At 45.9% G+C, this 27,949-nt stretch overlaps 1 protein-coding gene across 1 annotated transcript; it reads right to left on the bottom strand.

Annotated features, from left to right (window-relative positions):
* Positions 1–1,731: 1,731 nt before the first annotated feature.
* Positions 1,732–26,851, bottom strand: ARPP19 (cAMP regulated phosphoprotein 19). Its single transcript, XM_030189287.1, has 3 exons — positions 26,666–26,851; positions 10,388–10,510; positions 1,732–1,932 (listed from the first exon to the last, which is right to left on the bottom strand). The coding sequence occupies exons 1-3, from the start codon at positions 26,723–26,725 to the stop codon at positions 1,762–1,764; spliced, it is 354 nt and encodes a 117-aa protein (XP_030045147.1). The 5' UTR covers positions 26,726–26,851; the 3' UTR covers positions 1,732–1,761.
* Positions 26,852–27,949: the final 1,098 nt, after the last annotated feature.

The raw sequence follows: 27,949 nt of genomic DNA, 5'->3' as shown, positions 1-27,949 counted from the left end.
ATTAAAAACTACTTCCCAAGAGATGTATTCCGCACACTAGTTCAATCCATGGTCCTCGTCCATGCTGACTACTGCAACGGAATCTACGCTGGATGCAAGGATCAATGATTAAAGAGACTACAAGCAGCATTAAACACAGCAGCAAGGCTTATCTACGGAGAAAATCGATTTGAAAGCATCAGACCACTACTCCAAAACCTATACTGGCTACCAGTCAAAGCACGGCTATCCTTCAACATATGCTCTCTTGCCTACAGAATAATCTTTGGATTTGCACTGGAATACATGACAAACCTAATAGAACTACCTACACGCAACACAATCAGAGGCGCAAGAACCTTTCTCACCCTTCACTTTCCCAAAAGTCAAGGTCCGGTATACAAATCTTCACACTCAACCAACTTCACATACGTTTGCCCCAAGACATGGAACACATTCCCGAAAGCCCTCAAATCATTGCCCAACTACTTAACATAACAAAAACAACTGAAAGCCCACTTCTTTAGACAACTCCACATAAACTGACCACCAACCGCTATACTACAATAACCTGAGTGCTAGCAGAACACGAATCAAGGACAGATCTAACTGCTAATGGCTATGTAACATGTCTAATCTGACTAAATTGTAAGCCACATTGAACAGACTACCTGATTGGAAATTGTGGGGTACAATAAATAAAAACAAACAAAACAGTACTTGTAAATGTAACTTTAGATCTGGGGCAAATATGTACATATAAAAATATAAAATAATTTATTTTGAAGCTAGAATTCCAATTCCACAGCCGTGCATTTCAATTCAGCTTATTCTGAAGTAGACCCAGTTCAAGGGAAGAAAAGTTCAGTCAGAATTAAAGATGCATTGCAGCATTAAAAACATCAAATTTCTATGCTCTTTTTAAATAAGATAAAATAATCACACACACTTGCAAAGAAGTTGTGCAAAATATTGTATTTACAAAATGGCACAAAAGTGAAGTCAACAGTCTATGCACATGCACACTTCATTCACATTTTCAAAACAATGTTCTACACTACAAAACAGAAAACAATATCAGCTTTAACAGGCTGTGTTCTTTAAGCATTAGGTTCACAAAAGGTTACACCACAATGGGCAAATATTGCCCAAGTCAAATTCTATTGTTAAAGCTGAAACAGGTTTAAGGCCATTCAAGTTAAAAGGTCCGAGTGCAGAGAAATAAACCTTTCAGAACCCAGTTTGTTTGTGAACATGCTTTACCTTCCAACATAACTTGTGGTCTAAACCTCTGTTTTTTCATCCATAAGTCAGCAGACATGGGAGGAAATAAAAGCAACACCAAAAAAAAGTTCTTAAATAATACAAACATACTACACGAATTCTGGTGAAAAAAGCAGACATTAAAAATGGTAAAACCCGCCAAGTGTTAATTCCTGGAACCAGTCCTATAATAGGAAATCAGTATTATGTACATTTATTTCATTTTCAAGTAGATTACTCTTTACATTAATCTAACAAAACGTCTTTTTAGATTAATATCAGTGCATTATTCGTATTACCAACTAATCCAAATACCACACATTTTACTTTAACTGAACAACCCCTCACGATAGCAGCACATGCTACCATATACCTGCAAAGCAATCAGTTTCAGAAATCTAGTAAGGGTAGGAAATAAAAAGCAAGAAAATAAGAACATATATTTAGGAGAAATAATGGGAATGAAGTTTCATGCAGTTTGGTATTTCTAAAAAGAAAAAAAAAAAAAGAAAAAAAAAATCAGCCAGCCAATTTGCTAGCAACAAGGGAAGGTTTCCTCTGTGGAAGGTCTTGTGGAGTAGGAATGTGGTCACCAGTAATTTCAGTCTTGTCTGCTGCAGCAGTAGGAAGTTGCTTGTTCTTCATCTTTGCTTTCGCCATATTGTAGTCTCCAGAATCAAAGTACTTTTGCTGAAAGAGAAAGTTAAGCTTTCACTACTTGTAAAAGGTCACCTTTTGATTTCAGGTATTCAGCACTTTACTACACCAGGAACTATACTAGAAAAGTGCTAAATCTGGGACAGATGTTAAGACCTGTTTAGCACATTTATATCCAATGTTATCTGTATAATCTAAATAGGTTACATGAAAACATTCATAAAATTAAAATTGTACACAACAGAATTTTTAATCACAAACACATTCAGTTGCTACTATTGGCTCTATACGTCATGATTACAGAAGGCTTGGTAAAATAAATAAGTGTGTTTCCAAAAAGCAACCAGAGAAGTTTTGTGCAGACTCAGGTATTTAGCACGAGTTCTGGTAAGTAATAGTAAGGAATAACAGCTTTGTAATGGAAGCACTGGGTACAATCAATGTGTAATTGTTAATAATCATCTTAAAATCTGACCAGAAGATTAAAAGGTAGAAGTCAAATGGAGATACTGGCCGGAAGTGCCCTAACCTTGGAATGTGGAAGTGAAATGGAAAGGGAAATGGGACTTGATATACCGCCTTTCTGTGTTTTTTGCAACTACATTCAAAGCGGTTTGCATATTAAGCGAAGATACATACCTGTAGCAGGTATTCTCCGAAGACAGCAGGCTGATTATTCTCACAACTGGGTCGACGTCCACGGAACTGGGTCGACGTCCACAGCGGCCCAGGAACGGAAATCTTCCATAACAACAAAGAAGTTTGCTAGAGCCTTCGAGCGCGCAGGGGTGCGCGCACCACGCATGCACGACCATCTTCCCACCCGTCGCACAAGAGCCCCAATCAGTTAGATAAAAAAGCAAAAAAAAAGGAGAAGGACAACTCCAAAAGGGGAGGTGGGCAGGTATGTGAGAACAATCAGCCTGCAGTCCTCGGAGAATACCTGCTACAGGTATGCATCTTCGCTTTCTCCGAGGACAAGCAGGCTGCTTGTTGTCAACTGGGGTATCCCTAGCACCCAGGCTCACTCAAAACAACAAAGAAAGGTCAATTGGGCCTCGCAACGGCGAGGACATAAAGATTGACCTATGAACCTGAACATCTAACAGAGTGCACCCTGGAACAGAACAAAAATGGGCCTAGGGGGGGTCGAGTTGGATTCTAAACCCCAAATAGACTCTCCAGCACCGACTGCCCAAACCGTCTGTCCAGTCGAGTATCCTGCTGAAGGCAGTAGTGAGATGTGAATGTGTGGATTGATGACCACGTCGCAGCCTTGCAAATCTCTTATATAGTGGCTGACTTCAAGTGGGCCACCGACGCTGCCATGGCTCTAACACTATGAGCCGTGACATGACCCTCAAGAGTCAGCCCAGCTTGGGCATAAGTGAAGGAAATGCAATCTGCTAGCCAACTGGAAATAGTGCGTTTCCCGACTGTGACTCCCCTTCTGTTGGGATTAAAAGAAACAAACATTTGGGTGGACTGTCTGAAGGGGCTTGTCCGCTGCACATAAAAGGCCAGTGCTCTCTTGCAGTCCAACGTGTGCAACTGACGTTCAGCAGGGCGGGTATGAGGACGGGGAAAAAATGTTGGCAAGACAATTGACTGGTTCAGGTGGAACTGCGACACCACCTTCGGCAAGAACTTTGGGTGCGTGCAGAGGACTACTCTGTTGTGATGAAACTTTAGATAAGGAGCAGCCACCAAGAAAATGACCTTCCAGGTCAAGTACTTCAGATGGCTCAAAAGGAGGCTTCATCAGCTGGGTGAGAACAACGATGAGATCCCATGACACTGGTGGAGGTTAGACAGGGGGCTTTGACAAAAGCAAACCTCTCATAAAGCGAACTAAAGGCTGTCCAGAGATAGGCTTACCCTCTACATATTGATGATAAGCAATAATTGCGCTAAGATGAACTCTTACGGAGTTGGTCTTGTGACCAGATTCTGACAAATGTAGAAGGTATTCAAGTAGGGTCTGTGTAGGACAAGAGCGAGGATCTAGGGCCTTGCTATCACACCAGACGGCAAACCTCCTCCATTTGAAAAAGTAACAGTTCTTCGTGGAATCTTTCCTGGAAGCAAGTAAATTCCGGGAGACTACTACTACTATTTAGCATTTCTATAGCGCTACAAGACACCCTCAGAAAGACCCAAGGAAGCGAATTCTATGCTCTCAACATCCAGGCCTTGAGAGTCAGAGACCGGAGGTTGGGAAGCAGAAGGGCCCCCTCATTCTGAGTGATGAGGGTTGGAAAACAGTCCAATCTCCATGGTTCTTTGGAGGACAACTCCAGAAGAAGAGGGAACCAAATCTGATGCGGCCAGAAGGGAGCAATCAGAATCATGGTTCCGCGGTCTCGCTGGAGTTTCAGAAAAGTCTTCCCCACCAAAGGTATGGGAGGATATGCATACAGAAGGCCCTTCCCCCCCAATGTAGGAGAAAGGCATCCAAGGCTAGTCTGTCGTGGGCCTGAAGACTGGAACAGAACTGAGGGACTTTGTGATTGACCTGAGTGGCAAAAAGATCCACTGAGGGGGTGCCCCACTCTCGGAAGATCTTGCGTAGAACGCCCGAATTGAGCGACTACTCGTGAGGATGCATTATCGTGCTCAATCTGTCGGCCAGACTGTTGTTTATGCCTGCCAGGCATGTGGCCTGGAGAAACATGCTGTAACGGCGAGACCACAGCCACATCCTGACGGCTTCCTGACACAGGGGGCCAGATCCGGTGCCTCCCTGCTTGTTGATGTAGTACATCGCAACCTGATTATCTGTCTGAATTTGGATAATTCGATAGGACAGCCGATCTCTGAAAGCCTTTAGAGCGTTCCAGACCACTCAAAACTCCAGGAGATTGATCTGAAGACCTCTTTCCTGGAGGGACCAAACTCCATGAGTGTGAAGCCCATCTACATGAGCTCCCCACCCTAGGAGGGATGCATCCGTTGTCAGCACATTTTGTGGCTGAAGAATTTGAAAAGGACGTCCCAAGGTCAAATTGGACCGAATTGTCCACCACTGAAGGGAATTGTGAAAATCGGTAGACAGCTGGATTGCATCCTCTAGATCCCCTGCACCTTGATACCACTGAGAAGCTAGGGTCCATTGAGCTGATCTCATGTGAAGACGAGCCATGGGTGTCACATGGACTGTGGAGGCCATATGGCCTAGAAGTCTCAACATCTGCCGAGCTGTGATCTGCTGAGATGAGCTGGCCATGGAAACTAGAGACAGAAGATTGTCTGCTCTCACTTCTGGAAGATAGGCACCAGCCGTCCAGCAGAGCTCCTATAAATTCCAGTTTCTGAACAGGGAAAAGACGGGACTTGGGGTAATTTATGACAAACCCGAGGAGCTCCAGGAGTTGAATAGTCATCTGCATGGACTGTAGAGCTCCTGCCTCTGAAGTGTTCTTCACCAGCCAATCATTGAGATAAGGGAACACATGCACTCCCAAGTCTGCGTAGCGACGCTGCAACTACTGCTAGGCATTTTGTAAAGAACCTGGGTGCAGACGACAGATCAAAGGACAGCACACAATACTGGAAGTGCTGCGCTCCCAGACGGAATCAAAGATACTTCCTGTGAGCTCGAAGAATCGGGATGTGTGTATAAGCATCCTTTAAGTCCAGAGAGCATAGCCAATCGTTTTCCTGAATCATGGGAAGCAGGGTGCCCAGGGAAACCATCTTGAACTTTTGTGGGACCAGGAATTTGTTCAGGGCCCTTAGGTCTAGGATGGGACGCATCTCCCCTGTTTTCTTTTGTACAAGAAAGTACCTGGAATAGAATCCCAGCCCTTCTTGCCCCGGTGGAACAGGTTTGAACCGCATTGGCGCTGAGAAGGGCGGAGAGTTCCTCTGCAAGTACCTGCCTGTGCTGGAAGCTGAAGGACTGAGCTCCCGGTGGGCAATTTGGAGGTTTGGATATCAAATTGAGGGAGTATCCTAACCGGACTATTTGAAGAACCCACCTGTCGGAGGTTATGAGAGGCCACGTTTGGTGAAAAAATTTAAACCTCCCTCCAACTGGCAAGCCGTCCGGCACGGACACTTTTACAGCAGCTATGCTCAACTGGAGCCAGTCAAAAGCCCGTCCCTTGCTTTTGCTGGGGAGCTGCAGGGGCCTGCCTTGGTGCACGCTGTTGACGAGAACGAGCGCGCTGGGGATGAGCCTGAGAAGGCTGTCGAGGAGGAGGATTGTACCTACGCTTGTTATAAGCACAGGAAGCATTCTTCCTTCCCCGGAAAAATCGTCTACCTTGATGAGGTAGTAGCAGAAGGCGCCCGGCGGGAGAGATTGTCCATAGCAGTTTCCCGCTGAGTGATCTGATCGACCACTTGTTCGACTTTCTCACCAAAAATATTATCCCCCTGGCAAGGAGTATCCGCAATCCGCTGCTGAACTCGATTGTCCAGGGCAGAGGCACGCAGCCATGAGAGTCTGTGCATCACTATACCTTGGGCAGCGGTTCTGGATGCAACATCAAAAGAATCGTAAGCACCCCTGGACAGGAATTTACGACACGCCTTCTGCTGCCTGACCACCTCCTGAAAAGGCTTGGCCTGCTCCGGGGGGAGCTTATCAACCAAGTCCGCCAGTTGCTTCACCGTGTTCTGCAAGTGAATGCTCGTGTGGAGCTGGTAAGATTGAATTTTGGCCATGAGCATAGAGGACTGATAGGCCTTTCTCCCAAAAGAGTCCAGGGTTCGAGATTCTCAGCCTGGGGGCGCCGAGGCAGTGTCTCTAGAACTCCTGGCTCTCTTGAGAGCGGAAACCACAACCATAGAGTCGTGAGGTAACTGTGACTTCATCAGCTCAGGTTGTCCATGAATCCGATATTGGGACTCAGCTTTCTTGGGAATGGTGAGATTACTTAGGGGTTTCATCCAGTTCCGCATAAGAGTCTCCTTGAGCACATTATGCAAAGGAATCATGGATGACTCCTTAGGTGGCGAAGGATAGTCAAGGACCTCGAGCATCTCAGTCCTGGGCTCATCCTCAGATACCACAGGGAAGGGAATAGCCACAGACATCTCCCGGACAAATGAAGAGAAAGAAAGACTCTCCGGGGGAGAAAGCTTCCTTTCTAGAGAAGGAGTAGGATAAGAGGGAAGATCACAAGACTCCTCAGAAGAGAAATACCTGGGATTTTGCTCTTCATCCCACGAGGCATCCTCATCGGTATCTGACAAGAGTTCTTTAACTGCAGTCCAAAACCGGGCCCGTCTCGATGTAGAGGAACCATGTCCTCGATGGCGATGTCGAGAAGTCGACTCCCATGCCAGCGGCGATGAAGCTCCCTCCAGCAATGTCAACGGGGAGTCGACCTGGGTGGCAGCCAAGGCCGATGCTGCAGGCGGCACCGGCATTGGAGACCTCACCACAGGCGGAGAGCCAGCTGCCACTTCCATCGACGGTACGGAGGGCGCAAGTACCGTGCTTAGAAGCGGTACCATGCTTAGAAGGAGACCGATGATGGTGCTTCTTAGCCTTCGCTCGATGCACGTCATCGATACTCCTCGGTACCGACGAGGAGGATGTGGAATCCACACGCCTCCTCGGGGTCGGGTCCAAGAGTGGTCGGTCCCAGTGGGCCTGTCCAGCAGGAGTCTTCGAGACAGGTGGAGACCCACTCGACGGCTCACTGCTCCCAGCCTGTGATGGTCTCCGGACAGCCATTACCTGCGCTCCTGAGGTCGATGCCATCCCCGGTGCCGACATCGACGACCTCAGTACCGCTGTCGACGTTGATGCTGAGGAACCGGACAAAGCTCTGAAAAGTTGGTCCCGAAGAGCTTGTCTCGACACCTGTGTCCACTTTTTCAAGCTAAGACACATGTGTCTGGGCGATGGTTGGGCCCAAGGCACTGAAGACACCACGCGTGGGAGTCGGTACCCGAGATCGTCCGGTTGCACCGAGTACACTTCTTGAAGCCGCTGGGAGTCCTCGATGACATGGACGGAAAAATAGCAGCGGCAAGTCAAAATTCTCTATTGTGCCAATAAAAAAGGCACAAAAATGAGAAACTCGTATGCACGGCCGAAGAGGGCCGCAACGAAAGGAAACTTAAAGGGACCAAACTAATAAATAAAGGAGTTTTTTTTTTTTTTTTTTTTTTTTTTAATTATATAGACAGGGCAAAGGAAAAAACTAAAAGGGAGAGAAAAAAATAGCGGAATAGACAGCAAAAAAACGAAGGCTCTTTCACTGGGCTGTGGAGAGAGACCGACAAGCAGCCACCCTCTACCGTGGAAAAAGAAAGAACTGATCGGGGCTCTCGCGCGAACGGCGGGAAGATGGCTGCGCATGCTCGAAGGCTCTAGCAAACTTTTTTGTTGCTATGGAAGATTTCCGTTCCTGGGCCGCCGTGGACGCCGACCCAGTTGTGAGAACAAGCAGCCTGCTTGTCCTCGGAGAATATACAGGTACTTATTTGTACCTGGGGCAATGGAGGGTTAAGTGACCTTCCCAGAGTCACAAGGAGCAGCAGTGGGAATTGAACCCAGTTCCCCAGGATCAAGGTCCACTGCACTAACCACTAGGCTACCCCTAAAGAGTTCTATAACAATTTGCACTTTTAATACAAACATACCAATGTACAGTTATATACACCGATTATGTGGTAGGGCTGTCTGTAGATACAGGAATTCTGGCACAAAGTGACTCATTTGTTGCAGAGTATACTGGATATAGGATGCAAGTACAGTCATCCCTTATGTGCGTTATTCCCCCCCCCCACCCCACCCCACCCTCTTATCCTGTCATGTCTTTCTTTATTAGCAAACAGGAGAGGGTCAAAGTACACAGCACAAGCAGTCCAGAAAAAAAAAAAGCACAAAGGGCTCTCAAGAATGGAAAAAGTGTTCTTTATTGATGACCTGACACGAGCCATGTTTCGGCGTGACTAACACCTGCCTCAGGGGTCAATCCCACTAAGCAACAAGTGTGCGAGTAGTTGCCCAAAGTATAGATGTCGTGGCCATCAATAATGTACGCGTTCCATTCTTGAGAGCCCTTTATATCTTTCTTTATTGCACTATACTATATTCACTTGAGATTGTAAACCGCTCAGACATCTTGTTGATGGGCAGGATATAAAGCTTTAAATGAACCTGAAAAATAAACTTTATGATAGAGATTGGGAAAAAAATAGGTACTGCTATTCCCCTCGCATCTGTTTGCTGGGAATACAGACAATAGCACTTGGCTAGATGCAACTTAAAAGCTCATAGTACATCCAGATTACTACATGGACAATAAGGTTAAGATAGTAAAAAGACTAATATGAATGACACCAATCAGCATGAGATGAGAGAGGCCCATCTTGGATTTTTATAAATCCTTGAACTGAAAGATGGAAAGGTGTGGTTACACATTTCTGCATTGTGTATGCATACAGTCTAAATGTCCATCAAATTTGTTAAATAAAAATAGATTGAATAGAATTTTTGTATAAAAATCTCATTTTCATTTACTACAATTAATAGACTGCACTCTCAAGGTAGTGTACAAAAAGCACAACCAATTATTAAATGAAAACAACAATTCCCCTCATAGGCCATAACATTCAAGTTAACATTAAGCAAAGAGTTCCACAAACATGAATTATTTTTATCATTTTAAGAGCCTATGAATGTGTGGTAGTTTTCAGGACTTAATTTGAAGACGAATAGGAAGAGGAACTGTAGAGCTAGGGGAAGGGGGTGGGGAGGCAAGTGGGCCAGGAAAGGAGAACACTGTGTGTGTGTGTGTGGGGGGGGGGGGGGGGGGGGGGGGGCTAGGCTCTGTACCCAACCCCATCCTCAACTCCCTGACCCAGCACTAGATCCCTTCTCTATCCCCTAACCCTCCCTGCAGTATCTCTGAGCCCCCTTCTCCAAGTCTTAGCACCAGGCTCCTTCTGCCACCCTCCCTAAGACCAGCATTGCCCCTCTGTGCATCTACTCCAAGTCATTCCTTCCCCATCCCACCCTGGGAGCCACCATTTCTCCCTCCCCCCCCACCCCCCCATGTACCCCTCTCACTTCAGGCCATGGGTGGGGGGGGAGAATGGGACAGAAAGATGCCAAATTAAAGGGCAGGGGAGCCAATGCATGAAAAGAATATTTTGGTGGGACCAGGGCCCTGGTGGCCTCCTTTCCCCATTCCAACACCCGAGGAAGGAGCAACAAGCAAAGAGGGGGCAAGATTAAGGAGTCAAGTGATACACCTGCTCTGCTCCAGGTTTATCCCCTCTCCTTTTCCCTCCAGGATGCCTGGAATAGAGAGGGGATGGATCAAAACCCTATTTACTCTAGAGTCTCAAAAGTACTGTAACTAAAGTTCCAGGCCAAAGAAACAGCACAACAACTCCCCCCCCCCCAAAAAAAAAAAGCCCTCAGGCTGGTGATGGTCCTCAGAACCTTCAGGCCTTTACATCTGGCAAAGAAAGTGGGAAGGGCCTTGAGAATTGAAGATCGCAAATAAAATTTACTTACTCCTTTCTGTAAGCGCCTTCTCAGGAAATCTGAGCCTCCTGGTTTTGGCCCCAGATGAGGGTACCTTGCTTTTAATTTTGCTTCCTCAGACTTTTCTGGATTGATCACTTTATCTTCCATTTCCTGAAACACAAATGCTATTTAGAGAGGGCTCTTTTGACATACTCAAAGGCTACTCAAAATATAGTGCTCATTAACAGCTCCTCGAGACAGCCACCTACTAAGGCAAATAAAGCCAACGAATGCGTCATGGTTTCAATAAGAAAATACAAGTGTACCATGAAGCTTTATGAAAACAGCAGCTGAATTTCTTAAATTAGCATTGTACCCATACTGTGTTTTTTTATGCCTAGAAATGATAAACCGACAGCCAATTGTGCTACCAAGCAAAACAAATAGCTGCTCCTTATTCTAATCTCCTTAGCTACACACTTCAAGCACTGCACAAAATACTGGTTTTCATAGACTCTCTTGCCTACTACTTTACTGTAGATATGGTCACCCTCACTTTAGTCCAATTGCAGGCCAGGATATAGGTCACAATCAACAAGACTAAACTGTACTAAAGAGGGTTTGTTTGTTTTTTTCATAACTTCTAACTGCCTTTTTCTTTGTACCTTCATTTTCCTTCCACTATCTTATACCTCATTCATAATTGCCTAGAATAAAAAGTCACGTTTCCTCCCTACAGATATGCACTTCATTGGGAGGTTGACCTTTCATTAACTACTGAGCTAGTTAGGCTGCTCAAAAAACTTTGTGAGCAGTCCTATTTCTTTATCCACCGTCATTTCTCCTATCTTCAGAACATAGCAGTTGCCTCAATTTTACAAACAAGACCGACTACTGGAGGGCAGAGGCCAATTATTTGGAATTCCCTACCTTTACAAATTAAACCTCATGTAGAGATTTTAGAAAGCTTTTGAAAACTTGATTTAACAGACTATGGAGAGAGATCTAGACAAGTAAAACTCTGTAATTAGTAATTTTACTGAACCAACCAATATTTCTAGGTTTCAAATTCTAATACTACTGGATCTATATTTTGTTTGAATGTTTACCTGCCTGGAGCTTTTAGGCTTAGGCAGAATATATATATTCAAATTAAATTAAAAATCATCTGTCCATACTCAAGCAACAGACCATTAGATTCTCAAGACAGGCTTTTATTATGTATGCGCAAACATTACATTTGCTCATTCAAGCATAGGGGGTCCAGGACTCAGATGCTTGGGGTAGAGACCTGCACATGAACGGGATTCATGGGAATCCCCTCTGGGGCTGCGGGATTCCGAAGGGGACGGAAGCAGTTCCTGTGAGGTTCCTGTGGAAGTGCAAGCTGCACTGCGCCAGCCTCTCACCTACCAAATTCTGTGTGTGGCACCTCCTCCTCCTTGCTTAAACAGCACAGATGTGGAAAGTCTTCCATTAATCCCTTCTGCTCCCAGACAGATGCGCAGACCTGAGCTCCGACACAAGCACAAGCATCAGAGGTCACCTGACCTACTGGCACGTGCATGTGGCGAACTCTCAGCACACAGTACCAGCGAATCAGAGACGAGACTTACATGTGCACACCAGAGTATTTCAAGCTCCAACTTCTATTCCTTCATTGCCTGCAGTGCTGAAGCTTGAACTCAGAGAGACAGAGAGCCAACCAGAATGTTTCTTTAGGTACCATTAAATTCTTAAGGGGCCAGGTAAGATTCCAGCGGGGACAGGTAAGATTCCAGCATGGATGGGTGGGGACGGGTAAGATTTCTGTCCCTGTGCAACTAGTTTGAAGGAGGCTGAAGTAGGGTAGGATAGGATGTGGGAGGGCACATTTTATATCCTTGGGGTGGCAACACCTGTACCAGCAGTAAAGGGACAGTGTGAACAATTTTGGACACAGCAGGGAAGGACCCTTTCACTGCGTTGCTCTGGTGAAGCTGCCTTTCTCCCCCACACCCAACTGCAATATGTACACTGAACACACTCCAGGGAATTATGCCCCCCCCCCCCCAAAAAAAAAGAGAGTCAAAATGTACCAAAACAGAATATATAAAAATAGAATATTTGCACCAATTCAGGAAATATATGTGAAACTTTAAGATTTGGCTCCCAGTGCAGCAATTTCTCTTAGCCATCTGAACACTGATATTACATTGCAGAAAGTTGAAACTCCTCTTGTAAAACACTGGGTTTCGGCACAGCATGTAATAGAGGATTTAAAATTTGTAATGTTGGTTCAGTTTAATTTGCAAGAAGGGGGCAATATAATGCAAAAAATGTTTCAGAGAGAACAAAGATTGATATTCGAGTGGAAAATGGTGAGCCCTTTAGGGTTGAATAAGGAAGTGGAATGGGTAGGAATATAGAAGTGCGACGTAATCTATCCAGGTTTAAAAGGTTTGGAAGTTAGTAGTGCATGTAAATGGACATTTTGGAGTGCAGTGGCGCCATTGTTCCCATTACTTGACAGAGGTTTGCTCCGGGTATTGTGGCCGAGAATAGCATTCAGAATTATAAGGTATGTGAATGCTACATAAATTGAGTAGAGTGGTGTGGTAAATTGAGAAAGGTTTAGAGAGGATAATGAATGGGGGGGGGGGGGGGTGTTCTCTTACAACATTGATCTGCACATTATAGTTAAACCCTTGAAGACACAGCGAAACACAGAACTGTGTAGGGTTTGATGAAGTAAGAAGCAGGGTGAATGAACCAACATCTGATGATTAAGGAGACAGACAGTATCAGAGGGAGCTGCATTGTTGCATGTTAGAAGAATTTTGAATTCTGAAAACATTTATCAGCGTTTTAAAGAAACATGTTCTTGATATGTGGGGACTACAACCACCGGAGGAAATAGCAATGAAGGAAGGCTGACTTTATAAGGTGGCTAATGTAAGACTTATGAAGCAACATGGCTAGAAAAAATATTTTTGTGAAAAAAAAAAAAAGATTTGTATATTTAATTGTGCTATGTAAGATACTACATGTAAGGATAATTACATGAAATAAGAAGCAATCTTATCCAATGTATGTTAAGTCATTCATATTGTCAGGATGATGTTGACTGGAGAAAAGTGGAATGAATGGTGTGAATGGATAGAGTGTAAGGTTAATATTAGTTAAGTCAGCCCTATGGTTTCAAATAATTTTATAGTTTGGAAATATTGAATAAAGGCGAAATTGTTATATATACAAAAAGCTGGTAGTTACATGGTATGTGATGCATATTCATTAGGGAGATCCTAAAAACCTGGTCTGCTTGCAGCTCTTAAGGAAAATGAGATGTTGGTAATTCAGTGTCCTCCCTTGTGTTGGATGTGGTGGTTCCAAGCAGTCCAGTGTTATTAGTCTACCCCTGGTGAGAGGCCCAAGAGGAAGGCAGATTAAATAGGTCTTTACTCCTCTCAAGTTCATTTGGGTCTCATCAAGCTCTAGGGTTTGCGAGCTCTTCTGGTCAAGTGGTGCTCCTCAGGCAGACAGGACCTGGCAGAGGGGGGCTAGCCTCCAGTGGCCCTTTCCCTACACCACGTTGGGTTTGACCTGCTCTGGCATACTCAGCTGCAGCCATTTCATGAGGGAACGCCCTCTTACATTCTCTTTTTGGGCCTAGGGGGCTAAGCTGAATGGGCAGCAGTTGGGGTGCTAGTCTCAGATGTGGATTCCATCCCTGTACCAGGAAAGTTCAAGACTGGACAATCTTGGGACCCTTGGGAGGGGAAGAGTTTATCCTCCTTGTGGTTCCAGGTGTTTGAGTGGGATTGAAGGAACAGCCTCACTTCAGACATCCTATTCAGGATACAGGACAGCCAGATTCAGTTCCTCAGACATCCTGGTATTCTTGCACACTGCTCCTCTCCAGCTATGACCGCAAGTATGTAGCCACCAGGAAAGAGAAGTTCCTGCAGGGCCTATATCCTGCTTTGGTAATGCAGTAGGTAAAAAAATATATATATACAGAAAACAGCAAAGAGTTCTCCGCCTGTCCTAGGGTTCTTCCATGATCATGCTGCCTTGGATGGGATTTCTGTAGCAGTATATTGGTGTCAGGCCACTGTTAACATCACATGGTCTCTTGTGGTCAGCCTTCCTCAGCTCTTATAGTAGGAGACATTGAGAAGACAAGCCATCACCATTGATGAGTTTGGCATAAAAGTCCACCTACTGCAATCTGGGCTGGCACAAAGTTATATGTTGGAAATTTGCCTTCTGGGCAGGCTTGAGCAGGGGTGCTCTCTCCAATTTGGCAGCAGTGATTCTCCACCTAGTCTACCTGCAGAACTGGGATTTTTTTTTCTGTTAGTGAATATGGATGTGGAAGTAATCTTGGTTTTGCTTCTAGCCTCCACACCGGGTAGCAGAGGTGGGATGATGGTGGGATAAAGGAGGGCTTTGCAACTCTCCTGTTCACACTTACTTTTGTCTAGCCTCCCCTGTTTCTCCTCCAGTGGTCAAGTCCTTGGCAGACTACTGTGTTTGGAAGGTTGTCTACCATTTCTTAGCATTTCAGTCAGCCTCCTCTTTGGAGGGATGGGGGGCTGCCTTGACAGGACTTCAACATATGTGGGTCCCCCCCCCCCAGGGGAATGCTGGGGTCACGTGTTATTGCTTTGGGCTCCAGGTGCCCAGACCTAGTCACCATGCCATTGTCAGGAGGAGCTGATCTCTTCTTCAAGCTCTTTGGTGGTGTTCAGTGCTCTTCATCACCCCGATTCACCAATGCACTGTGCTATGTCCATCTTGAGTCCCCGGTCTAAGGCTAGAGGCTGGATATTTGCTGTAGTTCCATGAACAGAGCACAGGGCTTGGTCCATGGAATAAGCCCAAGCTGCAAATCCTTGATGAGTGGGTCTGGTCTATGCTGTAGTCTCATACTTATTTGCATGGCATAGTTTCCTTGGATTCTAGAAAGTGGATGCCTGTGCTTACTCCAGAATGTTGGACTCTGGCTGGTACAACCTCCATCCTTATAGATGCATGGCAGGACCTCCTCGAGGTGGATGCATGAGGTGGTTCCAGGAGAGAGGATATTTGATGCTGCATGAGTGTTTTGAAAGCTTGATTGGGCTTGCACACTGCTGATGCCAAATACTGGCATCCAATGGGGCTCATGTTCTGGTTCAGTGGACTAACAGACCTTTTCCCTATAGTGCAGCTACAAAGCTCACCTCCCAAGTTTTTAAGTGTTTCAGATCTGTTTTGTCAGGGATGTCATCACCTACATTCACAATATCACTGAAATGTGGTGTACTTAGATTTCAGCACGGCTTTTCACACAGTTTCACATAGGCAACAAACAAACTGAATGTCCTTGGTGTGAGCATTAAAGTGACTGTGTTAGAAACTGGTTGAATGGGAAGAGAAGGAACATAACTGCCATATGACATCAGAACAAAGGTCTGTCTAGTCCAGTATCCTACTTTTTTTTTTTTTAATTTCAAAATGTTTATTAGAGTTATATGCCAATACAGCAACAATCAGTTCACATATGATAGCTTAACATCTAATATCAATAATACAGAACTCTGAAGCCGTTAAACATAGGCAACTAACCTCAGTATCCTACTTCTAACAGTGGTCAAACCAAGTCACAAGTACATGGCAGAAACCTAAACAGTGGCATTATTATTTTTTTTTTTGAAAGCTCTTAAAATTTACTTGTTAGATGATAGTAGCTTAGAGAAGCTTATTGTAGGGAATTATCTATACAAGGTTATGTTTTATTTGTAAATTAAGAATTGCTAAGTTCTTCCAATGTGAAATTTTTGTTCTACATTCTCATGGATAAAATCGGAATATACAGTACGCTCTCGCTAGTTGCTGGGGTTAGGTTTTTTTTTTTTTTTTGTTACATTTGTACACCGCACTTTCCCACTCATGGCAGGCTCTATGCGGTGGGCAATGGAGGGTTAAGTGACTTGCCCAGAGTCACAAGGAGCTGCCTGTGCCGGGAATCGAACTCAGTTCCTCAGTTCCCCAGGACCAAAGTCCACCACCCTAACCACTAGGCCACTCCTCCACTCCTAGAAAACCCTGTGAATACAGAAAACGTAAATAAGGAACTATTAATTCTATCGAAAAAAGGGAGTTAGGTTCCTGTGTGACCCTGTTAGGTGGCAAAAGTGTACAATGACACCATAAATTCACCATTTCATATAGCCTTATACTCACGTACAGCTCTATGAATATCTTCTTCCTCATGGGAACATACTTTCATTTGCATTACACTGTGCAGGCTGCAAATACAGTATGTGAAAATGCCCACGAATAGTGAGAACGAATTACAATATCTTCCGTGAATACCGAATGCACGGATAGCGAGAACGAATTGTAAGTCACACAATACAATCTACCTTAATGATGTATGGACTGCCTCTGGGAATCTGACCAAATCTTTCTCAAACCCAGCTACACTAATGGCTTTTACCACATCATCTGAGTTCTAGAGTCTAAGTATTGAGTGAAAAAGTATTTTCTCCATTTGTTGAAAAGTATTACTATGTAACTTCATAGCAGAGTAAACAATCTATTTGCATTTACTCATTCCACTTGACTCAAAGTTTGTAGACCTCTCTCATATCCCCCCATTGGTTATTTTCTCCAAACTTCTTTAGTCTTTCCTCATGAGTCATTCCAACCCCTTAATCATTTTGGTTGCTCTTCTTTGTACCTTTTCTAATACCACTATCTTCTTCTGAGATGCACACAATACTCAGGTCATAATATTTGTTTTTATTCTCCATTCTTTTCCTAATATTTGCTAACATTCTGCTTTTTTGGCCTCTGATGCACATTAAGTGGAAGATCTAGGTACTTTAAGTATTATCTATGACACTACCTAGATCTTTGTCCTGGGTGGTGACTGCTAATGTGAAACCTAGAATTACGTAGCTATAGTTTGGGTTATTCTTCCCAATGTGCATCACTATACACTCGTCCACACTATTTCATCTGCCATTTGGATACCCAGGCTTCCAGTCTCATAAGGTCTTCCTGGGTGCAGCCGAATCCGCAGGAGCACGCGCCCTATCAAGGGCCACGGAGGGAACACATATAGTAGGCCCGGAGGCCAGGGCTAAGTCAAGGCATCCAACCCTGCCGAGCGAGGATCTGTCTGTCTGCTGAAGAAGCACGGGACTTTGGCATTTGAACTTGTCGCCATAAGATCCATCACGGGCTTGCCCCATTTGGCACATATCTGCAGGAATACTTCGTCTGCTAGTTCCCATTCTGCTGGATCGATCTGATGCCTGCTTAGATAATCGGCTTGCACATTGCTCTGACCTGCAATGTGAGCTGCCGACAGAAACTGAAGATGCAGGTCGGCCCAGTGGCAAATCTGTTCGGCCTGCGTGGCCAGTGCTCTGCACTGAGTGCCGCCTTGTCGATTTATGTAGGCCACTGCTGTCGTGTTGTCCGACAGAACTCTGACAGCCAATCCTTCCAGGGTCACTTGAAAGGCCAGAAGCGCCTGAAACACCGCTTTCAACTCCAGGCGGTTGATGGACCACTCCGACTCCTCGGGTGTCCATAGACCCTGGGCATGCTTCCCCTTGAAATGTGCGCCCCAGTCCTTCAGGCTGGCATCTGTCACTACTAGACACCAATCGGGAGCGCCAGCGGCATTCCTCGCCGAGGCATGCTGTCTGAGAGCCACCACTCCATGCTGAGTCGGGCCGCAGGGAGCCAAGAAAGTCTGCATTGATAATCCTGAGAAACTGGAGACCATCTTTGAAGTAGGGAATACTGTAGAGGTCTCAGGTGCGCTCTCGCCCAGGGCACCACTTCCAATGTGGCTGTCATCGATCCCAGCAGCTGGACAATGTCCCAAGCTCGTGGGCGGGGCATCCTCAGGCGTAGACGGACTTGATTCTGAAGCTTGCACCGCCTTAGCTCGGGTAGGTATACATAGCCCGAGTCTGTGTCGAACCTGGCCCCCAAATATTCTAGATTGCGAGAAGGTCAGGTGACTTTTGGCCATATTGATGACCCAGCCTAGAGATTGAAGTACTGAGACCACTCTGGCTGTAGCTTGATAGCTCTCTGTTACAGAGTTTGCTCTGATGAGCCAGTCGTCTAGGTACGGGTGAACCCTGATACCTTCTCGCCTAAGCAAAGCAGCTACTACCACCATTACCTTCGAAAAGATTCGGGGAGCTGTGGCGAGGCCAAAAGGCAAGGCCCGGAACTGGAAATGTTTTCCCAACACCGCAAACCTCAGAAACTTCTGGTGCGGGGGCCAAATTGGTATGTGCAAGTAAGCTTCTTTCAGGTCTAGAGACGTGAGAAACTCTCCTGGCTGTACCGTAGCAATGATGGAGCGCAGGGTTTCCATGTGGAAATGCCGCACTCTCAGGGACTTGTTTAATTCTTTTAAGCCCAGAATAGGGCGAAAAGACCCACCTTTTCGCGGCACCACAAAGTAGATGGAGTATCGGCCGTAGCCGTGTTCGGCGGGAGGTACCGGGGACACGGCCCCTAACTGAATCAGACCTTGCAAAGTCTCCTCTACCGTTTGGCGGCAGAACCGCATTGGGACTCCACAAACACGTCTCTTACTGGGGCGTTGAATTCTATTCTGTAGCCATCTCTGATCAGGTCCAGAACCCACTGATCTGAGGAAATATTGGCCCACTCCTCAGCAAAGAGGGAAAGATGTCCTCCGATGACAGGAAGCGAGGAGGGGGCCGGCGCACCATCGAGAGGGTCGCCCCTGAACTCCAGGCATAGAGCCGGTGGCTGCGGAACGCTTGTCCGAGCGAAAGGAGTTCCTCTGCTGAAAAACGGGCACGAGAAGTGAACCCAGCAGAACGCCCCGGGCGGTACCTTCTAGCTTCACGGAAGCGAGGTCTATAAGAGGAGTGGACCGCCTGGCCCTTGGAGGAAGGCCTCGGCCTATCTTCGGGCAAGCGCTGGGGTTTAGGATCTCCCAGACCTTTAACAATTTTTTTTTCCAACTCCTCACCAAATAGGAGAAGGCCTTGAAAGGGCAACTTCACCAACCTTTGCTTAGAGGCCATGTCCGCTGCCCAATGCCGTAGCCAAAGAAGACGGCGAGCCGCCACTGCTACTGCCATTTGTTTAGCCGAAGCTCTGACAATATCATAAAGGGCATCAGCCAAAAAGAACAAGACCGACTCCAGCCGCGGAGCCACATCAGAGAAGGGCTCCGCTCCATCTCCGGGCTGTTCCACTGCCTGTTGCAACCACGCCAGACAGGCTCTAGCAGCATAACAACTGCATGCAGACGCCCGAACAGTAAGACCTGCAATTTTAAAGGACCGTTTAAGTGCTGCTTGCAGCCTACGGTCTTGTATATCCTTCAGGGCAACTCCTCCTTCCACAGGGAGGGTAGTTCTCTTTGTCACCGCAGTGACTAGGGCATCTACTTTAGGCATTGCAAAGCGAGCCAAATGCTCCTCACGCAGAGGGTATAATAGCCCCATAGACTTTCAAAGGTCCCTCGGGGTCAGCCCACTGAGCAGAAATAAGCTCTTGGATGGAGTCATGCAAAGGAAAGGCTCGAGCAGGCTTTTTGGTACTAGCCATGCTAGGATTCACAGAGGAGGCCGTGCCACTGTCAGGCTCTTCAATAGAAAGGACCTGTAGGGCATCTGAAATAAGCGCTGGCAGCTCATCACGATGGAAAATCCTCACCGCAGAGGGATCATTCAATCCTGTGGTAATTCTGCACCTGGCTCCTCAGACCACGAAGGCCTGCCAGAACTCTCCGAATCCTCACAGCCTGACCACCGGGGGGGGGGGGGGGGGGGGGGGGTGGGGGGGGGGGGGGGGGGGGTAGGAGGAGGTGCACCACAATCTGAAGGGGAATTAGCCCTTCTACGCTTTTCTTTATGCCAATTATCAGGGAAAATAGCCTCAGCGGGCAGGGCCAGGCCAGAATCCACCGGGGGAGGACAACAGAAGGGGCCTCAGACGACCCTTGAGGGAGAGCTCTTTTCAGCATGTATGCTTTATGCAATAACAACACAAAATCAGGGGAGAAAAACTCGCCCTGGGCACCCAGATCCCGTCCGGGGTTAGCCGCTCCCTGAATAGCCTCAATTCGAGGTCGTCCCCCCCCCCCCCCCCCCGGGCTCAGGGCTCTCCGTCTCTACGGAGGCCGCACCATGCGGAGAATTCAAAATGGCATCCGCTGCCAGCTCTGAGCGGGAAGAATCATCGCTCGCCATGCTCGGGCTGGCTCTTACACCTGTACAGCACGATTTACAGAGCCCCTCTGCTGATTTGCGCTTGCCACACCGGGAACAGCGCTTTACATTCTCTGCAGCCATCGCCGAAAACGGCGGGAAAAAACGCCCCGATCGCGTGCCCACCCCGGAGGAGTTAGAAAACACTCTTACCTCACCGGACCGAATATCACAGCTCCAGTCCCATAGAAGAATCAAAGGAAAACCACTGTTCCATTTTTTTTTTACGCTGTGAGGAAAGCAGAGGTAATAAGAACTCCGGAGGCTCAGATGAGTGGGAAAGGCAGGGCAAGGCGAACCAATGTGCCTGCATCCACTGAGTGGGAAAGGACAGGGAAAAGCAAGCTAATATGTCCACATCCACGGGGGCATGGGTAAGGCAGGGAAAGGGCTAACCTAAGTGCCTTCAAAGTGAAGCTGCTATAGCCGCTAACACCCCGGCTAACAACTGGCAAGCCAGGAGCCACCCCCAGGCAGATTTTTGATGGAGCTCGAAGAAGCTGCAGCCACCCTGCTTGGGGAGATAGAGAATACTGAAGAGGCAGTGGAGCTGGCTGGCCATGAGGCACTGTGAAAAGTTGAGTGCTCTCTATCTCCCCCTGCTGGTTGATGGACACAACCCATACGTAATGGCTTCATCTGCTTGATGACAAGGAAAAACAAGTTCTTACTGTCAACTTGATTCTTGTCAACCATAGAAACATGATGGCAGATAAGGGCCAAATGGCCCTCAGCAACCACTATTTATTTAGATTTTGCTCACACCTTTTTCAGTAGTATCTCAAGGTGAGTTACATTCAGGTACACTGGATATTTGTCCCAGGATATATCCTCTTTTCACTAACAGGTCCCACATACCTGTCCCATGCTTTCTAAAGTTCAGTCCTTGTCTTCATGACCTCCACCACTCTTTCTGTGAAAAAGTATTTTCTTAGATCACACCTAAGTAACCTCTTAAGTTCATCCTATGCCCTTTCATACCAGAGTTTTCCTTCATTTGAAAAAGGCTCACCTCCTGTACATTAGTGCACAGTATTCTTTAGCATTAGGTCATTTCCCTGCAAATTTGGGTAATATTATTACTCCTGTTTTGAAGAATTAAAAAAAAGACTCTAGTCAGTCTACTTCAGACTATAGACCTGTAGCTTCAATACCTTTATTTGTAAAGCTGCTGGAGGGTTTAGTTGCTTACCAGCTGACAAATCACTTGGAAACTCAAGACCACCTTCATTTTTCTCAATCGGGTTTTCATTCAGCTTATAGCATGGAAACTTCTTGGTTGTTTAGTAATTCTGCTAGGCGAGCCTTGTGTAAAGATTGCTTAGTCTCCAATTTGATCTTTCGAGCGCCTTTGACTTAGTGGATCACGCAACGCTCTTACAGATTTTAGAGGAAAAGGAGATTTCAGGATGAGTTCTAGTTACCAAAAACCCTCACAGCCAGGTTAGTCCATATATAAGCTAAAACGAATAATGAATTTTCTCAATCATGGCAAAATCCATGTGAAGCTCTGCAAGGGTCACCCTATCTCCCATATCATTTAATGTATTTTTACACTCTTTGGGAAATGGATTGGCGATGGATGGTTTTACAAATTATAGCTATGCAGATGACAATGCAGTTTTAATCTCTCTTTATTTTTCACTGTATGAAGGGTTACCTATCATTCAGAGAAATTAATGTTAAGGCATAAACTAATATTAAATAATGACAAAACTGTTTCTTTTGATTGAGAACAATTCAGATCCTCATCTTACTTCACTTACAATTAATAAACATAAATACAAACTCATTAGTAATCAAGCTTTTAGGAGTACCTGTTGAACAGAATCTAGTATTTGATCCCCAGATCAACTAATTGTCCAGGAAAACATTCTGTTGGATGAGGGGAAAATATGTACATTTTTTACATTAGAGCAATTCAGATTATTAACACAAACTTTAGTTTTATCACTATTATTATTGTAACGTTAATTATTTGGGTTGCTCAAAGCAAATAATGAAAAATTTTCAAACGATCCAAAATATTGCAGTTTGTTTAATCTTTTCATTTAAGAAGTTTGATAGTACTTTCCTCATTCTATATAGCTCTGCATTGCAGCCCCATTGAGACCAGAATTCAATTTTAATTTCTTTGTAGCCTCTTTAAAATTCTCTTTGCCTCAGCTCTTTGTATGTATGAAATTTTTTATTTACTGGTCTTACTAGATCAAGCAGAGAAAGCACAATCCATTCAGTTTTCTTTCTTTTAAAGGCAAAATGAGAACAAAATAATTTGTTTGAATCTCTATTGGCCTTTCAAGCAGTAGGAGTGGGAAAAGAAATGGGTAAAGTTCTGCGAGCATCTCACAGATTTTAGAAGAAAAATGAAAACTATATTGCTTCACAAATATATGCTAACTATTATTATTATTAGCATTTGTATAGCGCTACCAGACGCACGCAGCACTGAACACCTGACACAGAAAGACAGTCCCTGCTCCATAGAGCTTACAATATAAAAATACAGACAAACAAGACAATTAAGGGTGAGGGAAGTACTGGGTGAGAAGGAACAAGGGGAGGGCAATTGAGTAGTGGCTAGAAGCCAAAAGCAGTGGTGAAAAGATCTGAAGACAGGTAAAGATGGATCAAGACGTACAGGCTCGGGAAGTCTATTCCAGGCATAAGGTGTCGCGAGGGAAAAGGAACGTAGCCTGGAGTTAGCAGTGGAGGTGAAGGGGGACGACAAGAGAGATTTGTCCAGTGAGCGGAGTTCATGGGGAGGAATGTAGGGAGAGATGAGAGTGCAAAGGTAATGGGGGACAGCAGAATGGATGCATTTTTCTTCTAAAATCGTTACCTCTCGCCTTGACTACTGCAACCTACTCCTCACTGGTCTCCCACTTAGCCACCTATCCCCCCTTCAGTCCGTTCAGAACTCTGCTGTACGTCTTATCTTCCGCCTAAACCGATACACTCATATCACCCTTCTCCTCAAGTCACTTCATTGGCTTCCGATCAGGTACCGCATTCAATTCAAGCTTCTGCTACTAACCTACAAATGTACTCGATCTGCAGCCCCTCCTTACCTCTCAACCCTCATCTCCCCTTACGTTCCTACCCGTAACCTCCGCTCTCAAGACAAATCCCTCCTTTCAGTACCCTTCTCCACCACCGCCAACTCCAGGCTCCGCCCTTTCTGCCTCGCCTCACCCCACGCGTGGAACAAACTCCCCAAGCCCATACGCCAGGCCCCCTCCCTGCCCATCTTCAAATCTCTGCTTAAAGCCCATCTCTTCAATGTCGCTTTCGGCAACTAACCTCTATACCTCTACCCAGGAAAACTAGACTGCTCCAACTTGACATTTCGTTCTTTAGATTGTATGCTCCTTTGAGCAGGGACCGTCCTTCTTTGTTTATTTTGTACAGCGCTGCGTAACCCTAGTAGCGCTCTAGAAATGTTAAGTAGTAGTAGTAATATTTAAAGGTCAGTAAGAGAAGTTTGAACTGTATGCGGAAGCAGACAGGGAGCCAGTGAAGTGACTTGAGGAGTGGGCTACTGTGGGTATAACGATTTTGGTGGAAAATAAGACGTGCTACAGAATTTTGGACAGACTGAAGAGGAGAGAGATGGCTGAGTGGAAGACCAGTGAGAAGTAAATTGCAATAATCCAATCGAGAGGTGACAAGGGTTTGGATAAGGGTTCTGGTAGCGTGTTCAGAAAGGAAGGGGCGAATTTTGCTAATGTTGTAGATTAAAAAAACGACAGGTTTTGGCGATTTGTTGAATATGAGCAGAGAAGGAGAGAGAGGAATTGAAGATGACTCCAAGGTTACGAGCCGAGGAGACAGGAAGGATATGAGAGCCATTGACAGAGAATGGGGGAAGAGGGGAGGAGAGTTTGGGGGAAAAATGAGAAGTTCAGTTTTAGCCATGTTTAATTTGAGATGGCGTTGAGACATCCAGGCAGCAATGTCAGACAAGCAGGCAGAGATTTTGTCCTGGATTAAGGTTGAGATTTCAGGAGATGTAGATCTGAGAATCATCAGCGTAAAGATGGTAATGAAAACCATGGCACCAAGGGAAGAGGTATAGATGGAGAAAAGGAGTGGCCCAAGGACAGAACCTTGAGGCACACCTACTGAAAGCGTGAGGGAAGTTGAAGAGGATCCACCAGAGTGAACACTGAAGCATATCGAGGAGTAAGGTGTGGTCAACAGTGTCGAAAGCAGCAGATAGTTCAAGAAGGATGAGGATGAAATAGAGACCCCTGGATTTAGCCAGAAGCAGATCATTAGAGACTTTAGTAAGTGCAGTTTCAGTAGAGTGAAGAGGGCGAAATCCAGATTGAAGTGGGTCAAGAATAGATTGAGAAGAGCGAAAGTCAAGACAACGGCGGTGAACGATGCGTTCAAGTAATCTGGAGAGGAAAGGGAGAAGGGAGATGGGGCGATAGTTGGAGGGACAAGTAGGGTCGTGAGGGTTTTTTTTAAGGAGTGGAATGACAATAGCATGTTTGAAGGTCGTAGGAACAATTTCAGAGGAGAGTGAAAGATTAAGGATGTGACAGATGACAGGGTTTAGATTAGATCGTAATTGTAACTGTGGATTTATGGTAGATTACCGTTTTCAATTTTAGTAATTTTATTATGCATATCCCAGTTAATTGACTTAGCTCTCTTGTTATGATCCGCTTAGAATTGAGAAAAAACCACCAAGCGGAATTTAAATTCCAATGTTTAATATAATATTTGTCAGGGCCGTGCCAACACGGTAAGCGAGGTAAGCATGGCAGGAGGGCGCCATGCTTACCTCGCCCTCTTCTCCCCAGATCCTTTTCCTTTTTTTTTTGTTTAAATTTACCTCTGTCCGGCGGCGCTCCCCCGCCCCGATATGTCAGTCTTCCCTTCGCTCAGCTGACACGTCGGGGCGGGGGAGCGCCGCCTCCTTCTCACTAACGCTACGCTGCCGCCGGACAGAGGTAAATTTAAACAAAAAAAAAAAGGAAAAGGATCTGGGGAGAAGAGGGCGGGTAGTGTAGCGATGGTTTTCGGGGGCGGGGCCAACTGCAGGGGGGCGCCGGACACCCTAGGCACGGCCCTGATATTTGTACGGGCTTTTCTACACCGACAACACTCTGGGGCTCATTTTCAAAGTACTTTGCCTTCCAAAGTTCCATAGGTTTTTTGACAGCGTTTTTTGAGCTATGAGACACACCTACATCAGAGATATTGTATCCTGCCTATTTGGTTATATATACATCTCTGAGAAAGTCACGAACAGGATTTTCTAACCCCTAAGACAGGCGCTTGTGTGCCGAAACACGGCCCGTGTCGGGTCATCATTCAATAAAGGAGGACATTGACCATCCTAATCCTGGAAGCCCAGTGTTGCTTTTTTCTGTTTCTTTCTTCTTTTTTTTTTTTATATAATGTTTGAACAGATGTACCGACAGTTGATTCCATTACAAATATTACAGCGGCTAAAGCAATGAAATTATCGTGTATATTCAAGAGTCCCTCGATAAAACGAAAGCCGAGAGCTTCGGTAGAACGCAGAACCAATTTAAGAATCAAACTAAACACACCCAAGGCAGTCAAGAAGGCGCTTTAGAAGTCAAAGCCACGATATCCTGAGTGCCGTGACCAACGCTCCCTGGACTTGGATTATGACAGCTCAATGATCACCCTGGTCCCTGAGTAAAGGGCACATCCTTTACAGTTAAGACCACCACTGCCCCTCCTTGGAGCGCAGAAAAGTCAGACAAGAGTTACTCTTACAAGAAAGAAAGAAAAGGCTGGAGACGGGACCGCACCGCACCCTCCCTCTCTCGACAGCCACCAGGGAGAATCAGGATTTCATTCTGTAACAAACAGCACCTCTAGGGCTACTACCAGCAGCACACGAGAGGTAATGGGGACGCTGCACGAGAGACCCTTCCCACGCACGCGGACCACGCACTCCCCAGCCGCGCCCACAAAATCCGAAGGGCGAGAGGGTACTCCTACCGCCACCCACCCACCCAGGCCCACGGGGCCCGACTACTCGTCCTCAGTTCACGCGCCAGACGGCGATCAGCCTCCGTGCACTCACTTTTTGCTCCTCGGTGGAGGTTTCCTCCGAAGGTTTCAGCTCCTGATTCTCTGCAGACATGACCCCCGATCAGCCAGGCGCCTGAAAGACGGGCAAAGAAAGAGATCAACCGACTCTACTGCCGCAACCCACCACAAGCAGCATCCAAACTCCTCCTACAGGAAGATGGCTGCTGGCCTAGGACGTCACAGACTGGGTGTGGAAAAAGTGGCCTCACCGCATGTCTTTGTACGTCACTCGCCGACTCCCGGGAAGCAATGTTTACTCGTGGAAATAATTTTAGGGACCGCTTGGTCTATTCTTGTTCCAAAGCGTTTACGTCACCCAGTGGAGAATTCTGGTAGATGCAGTTTTGTTTATTCCCGGTTGGGGAAAGGCGGGAGACATTTGAACAGTCAATGGTACTTTAACGACCAAGCTTTTATGTGCTTCCTCATTGAGCCTGCCATGAGTGGGAAAGCGCGGGGTACAAATGTAACAAAAAAAAAAAAACACCTTATCAATTAAAACACAGTTTACAGGTATGGGTCTTGTTTGAGTGATCACTTGTACTTCCACTCAAGCCTCCCTGGACAGATTAATGTCCTTAAATGTCTGAAAGGGTTTGTTTTTAAGTTTCCCTATTCATTATATCAGTTAAAAACGATACAAAATAAACAATAATGGTGCAGAAAGATTCCACAATGTGATTTCTTAATCAGTGACAGGATGAAAATTCTGGATCACAGGTCCAGAATAGGGCCAGTCAAATGTATTGTAGGGGTGGGCTATTCTGAGAACCCACCACCTTAAGGCCTTCAATTTTGGCGGGAGAAATAAAACCTAAGAGCTCAGGAAAGAGCCTAGTTCCTGCCCCTCCCTGACATCCAATGAGAAAGGAGAGTAGGAGACAGAGTCCAGGCAGCCATGAAGCACTGGGGGCTGCAACTCTTATCCACAGCTGTTCTCTGAGGTTTACTGAGAGAAAGCAAGGCTAGGTCCCCAAGCCTCCTATAAAAGAATAAGAGTTGAAGGTTGGACATGCATTAGTAGTCTGACACACATTTGCCTCCTTTGACACGTGTGTGACTGGATGTTCTCTTTTTGACAGCCCTGACAGTTTGGACCCTGAAGCAGCTAAGTGAAACACTGGCCATCATTGGGCTTGGGGACTGTAAAGTATATGAGTGGCTTGTTATGTGCTTGCAGAGATATGTACAGTTTTCAATTCAATAGCACAGGATTTAGGTGCATTGTGCAATGTTTGACTTGAAAATGAATGACACAATTTAACCAGAAAGAAAA

Source organism: Microcaecilia unicolor, chromosome 1 (genome assembly GCF_901765095.1).
Source record: "Microcaecilia unicolor chromosome 1, aMicUni1.1, whole genome shotgun sequence".
NCBI lineage: Eukaryota > Metazoa > Chordata > Amphibia > Gymnophiona > Siphonopidae > Microcaecilia > Microcaecilia unicolor.
This window is presented reverse-complemented; position numbering and strand designations above follow the sequence as displayed.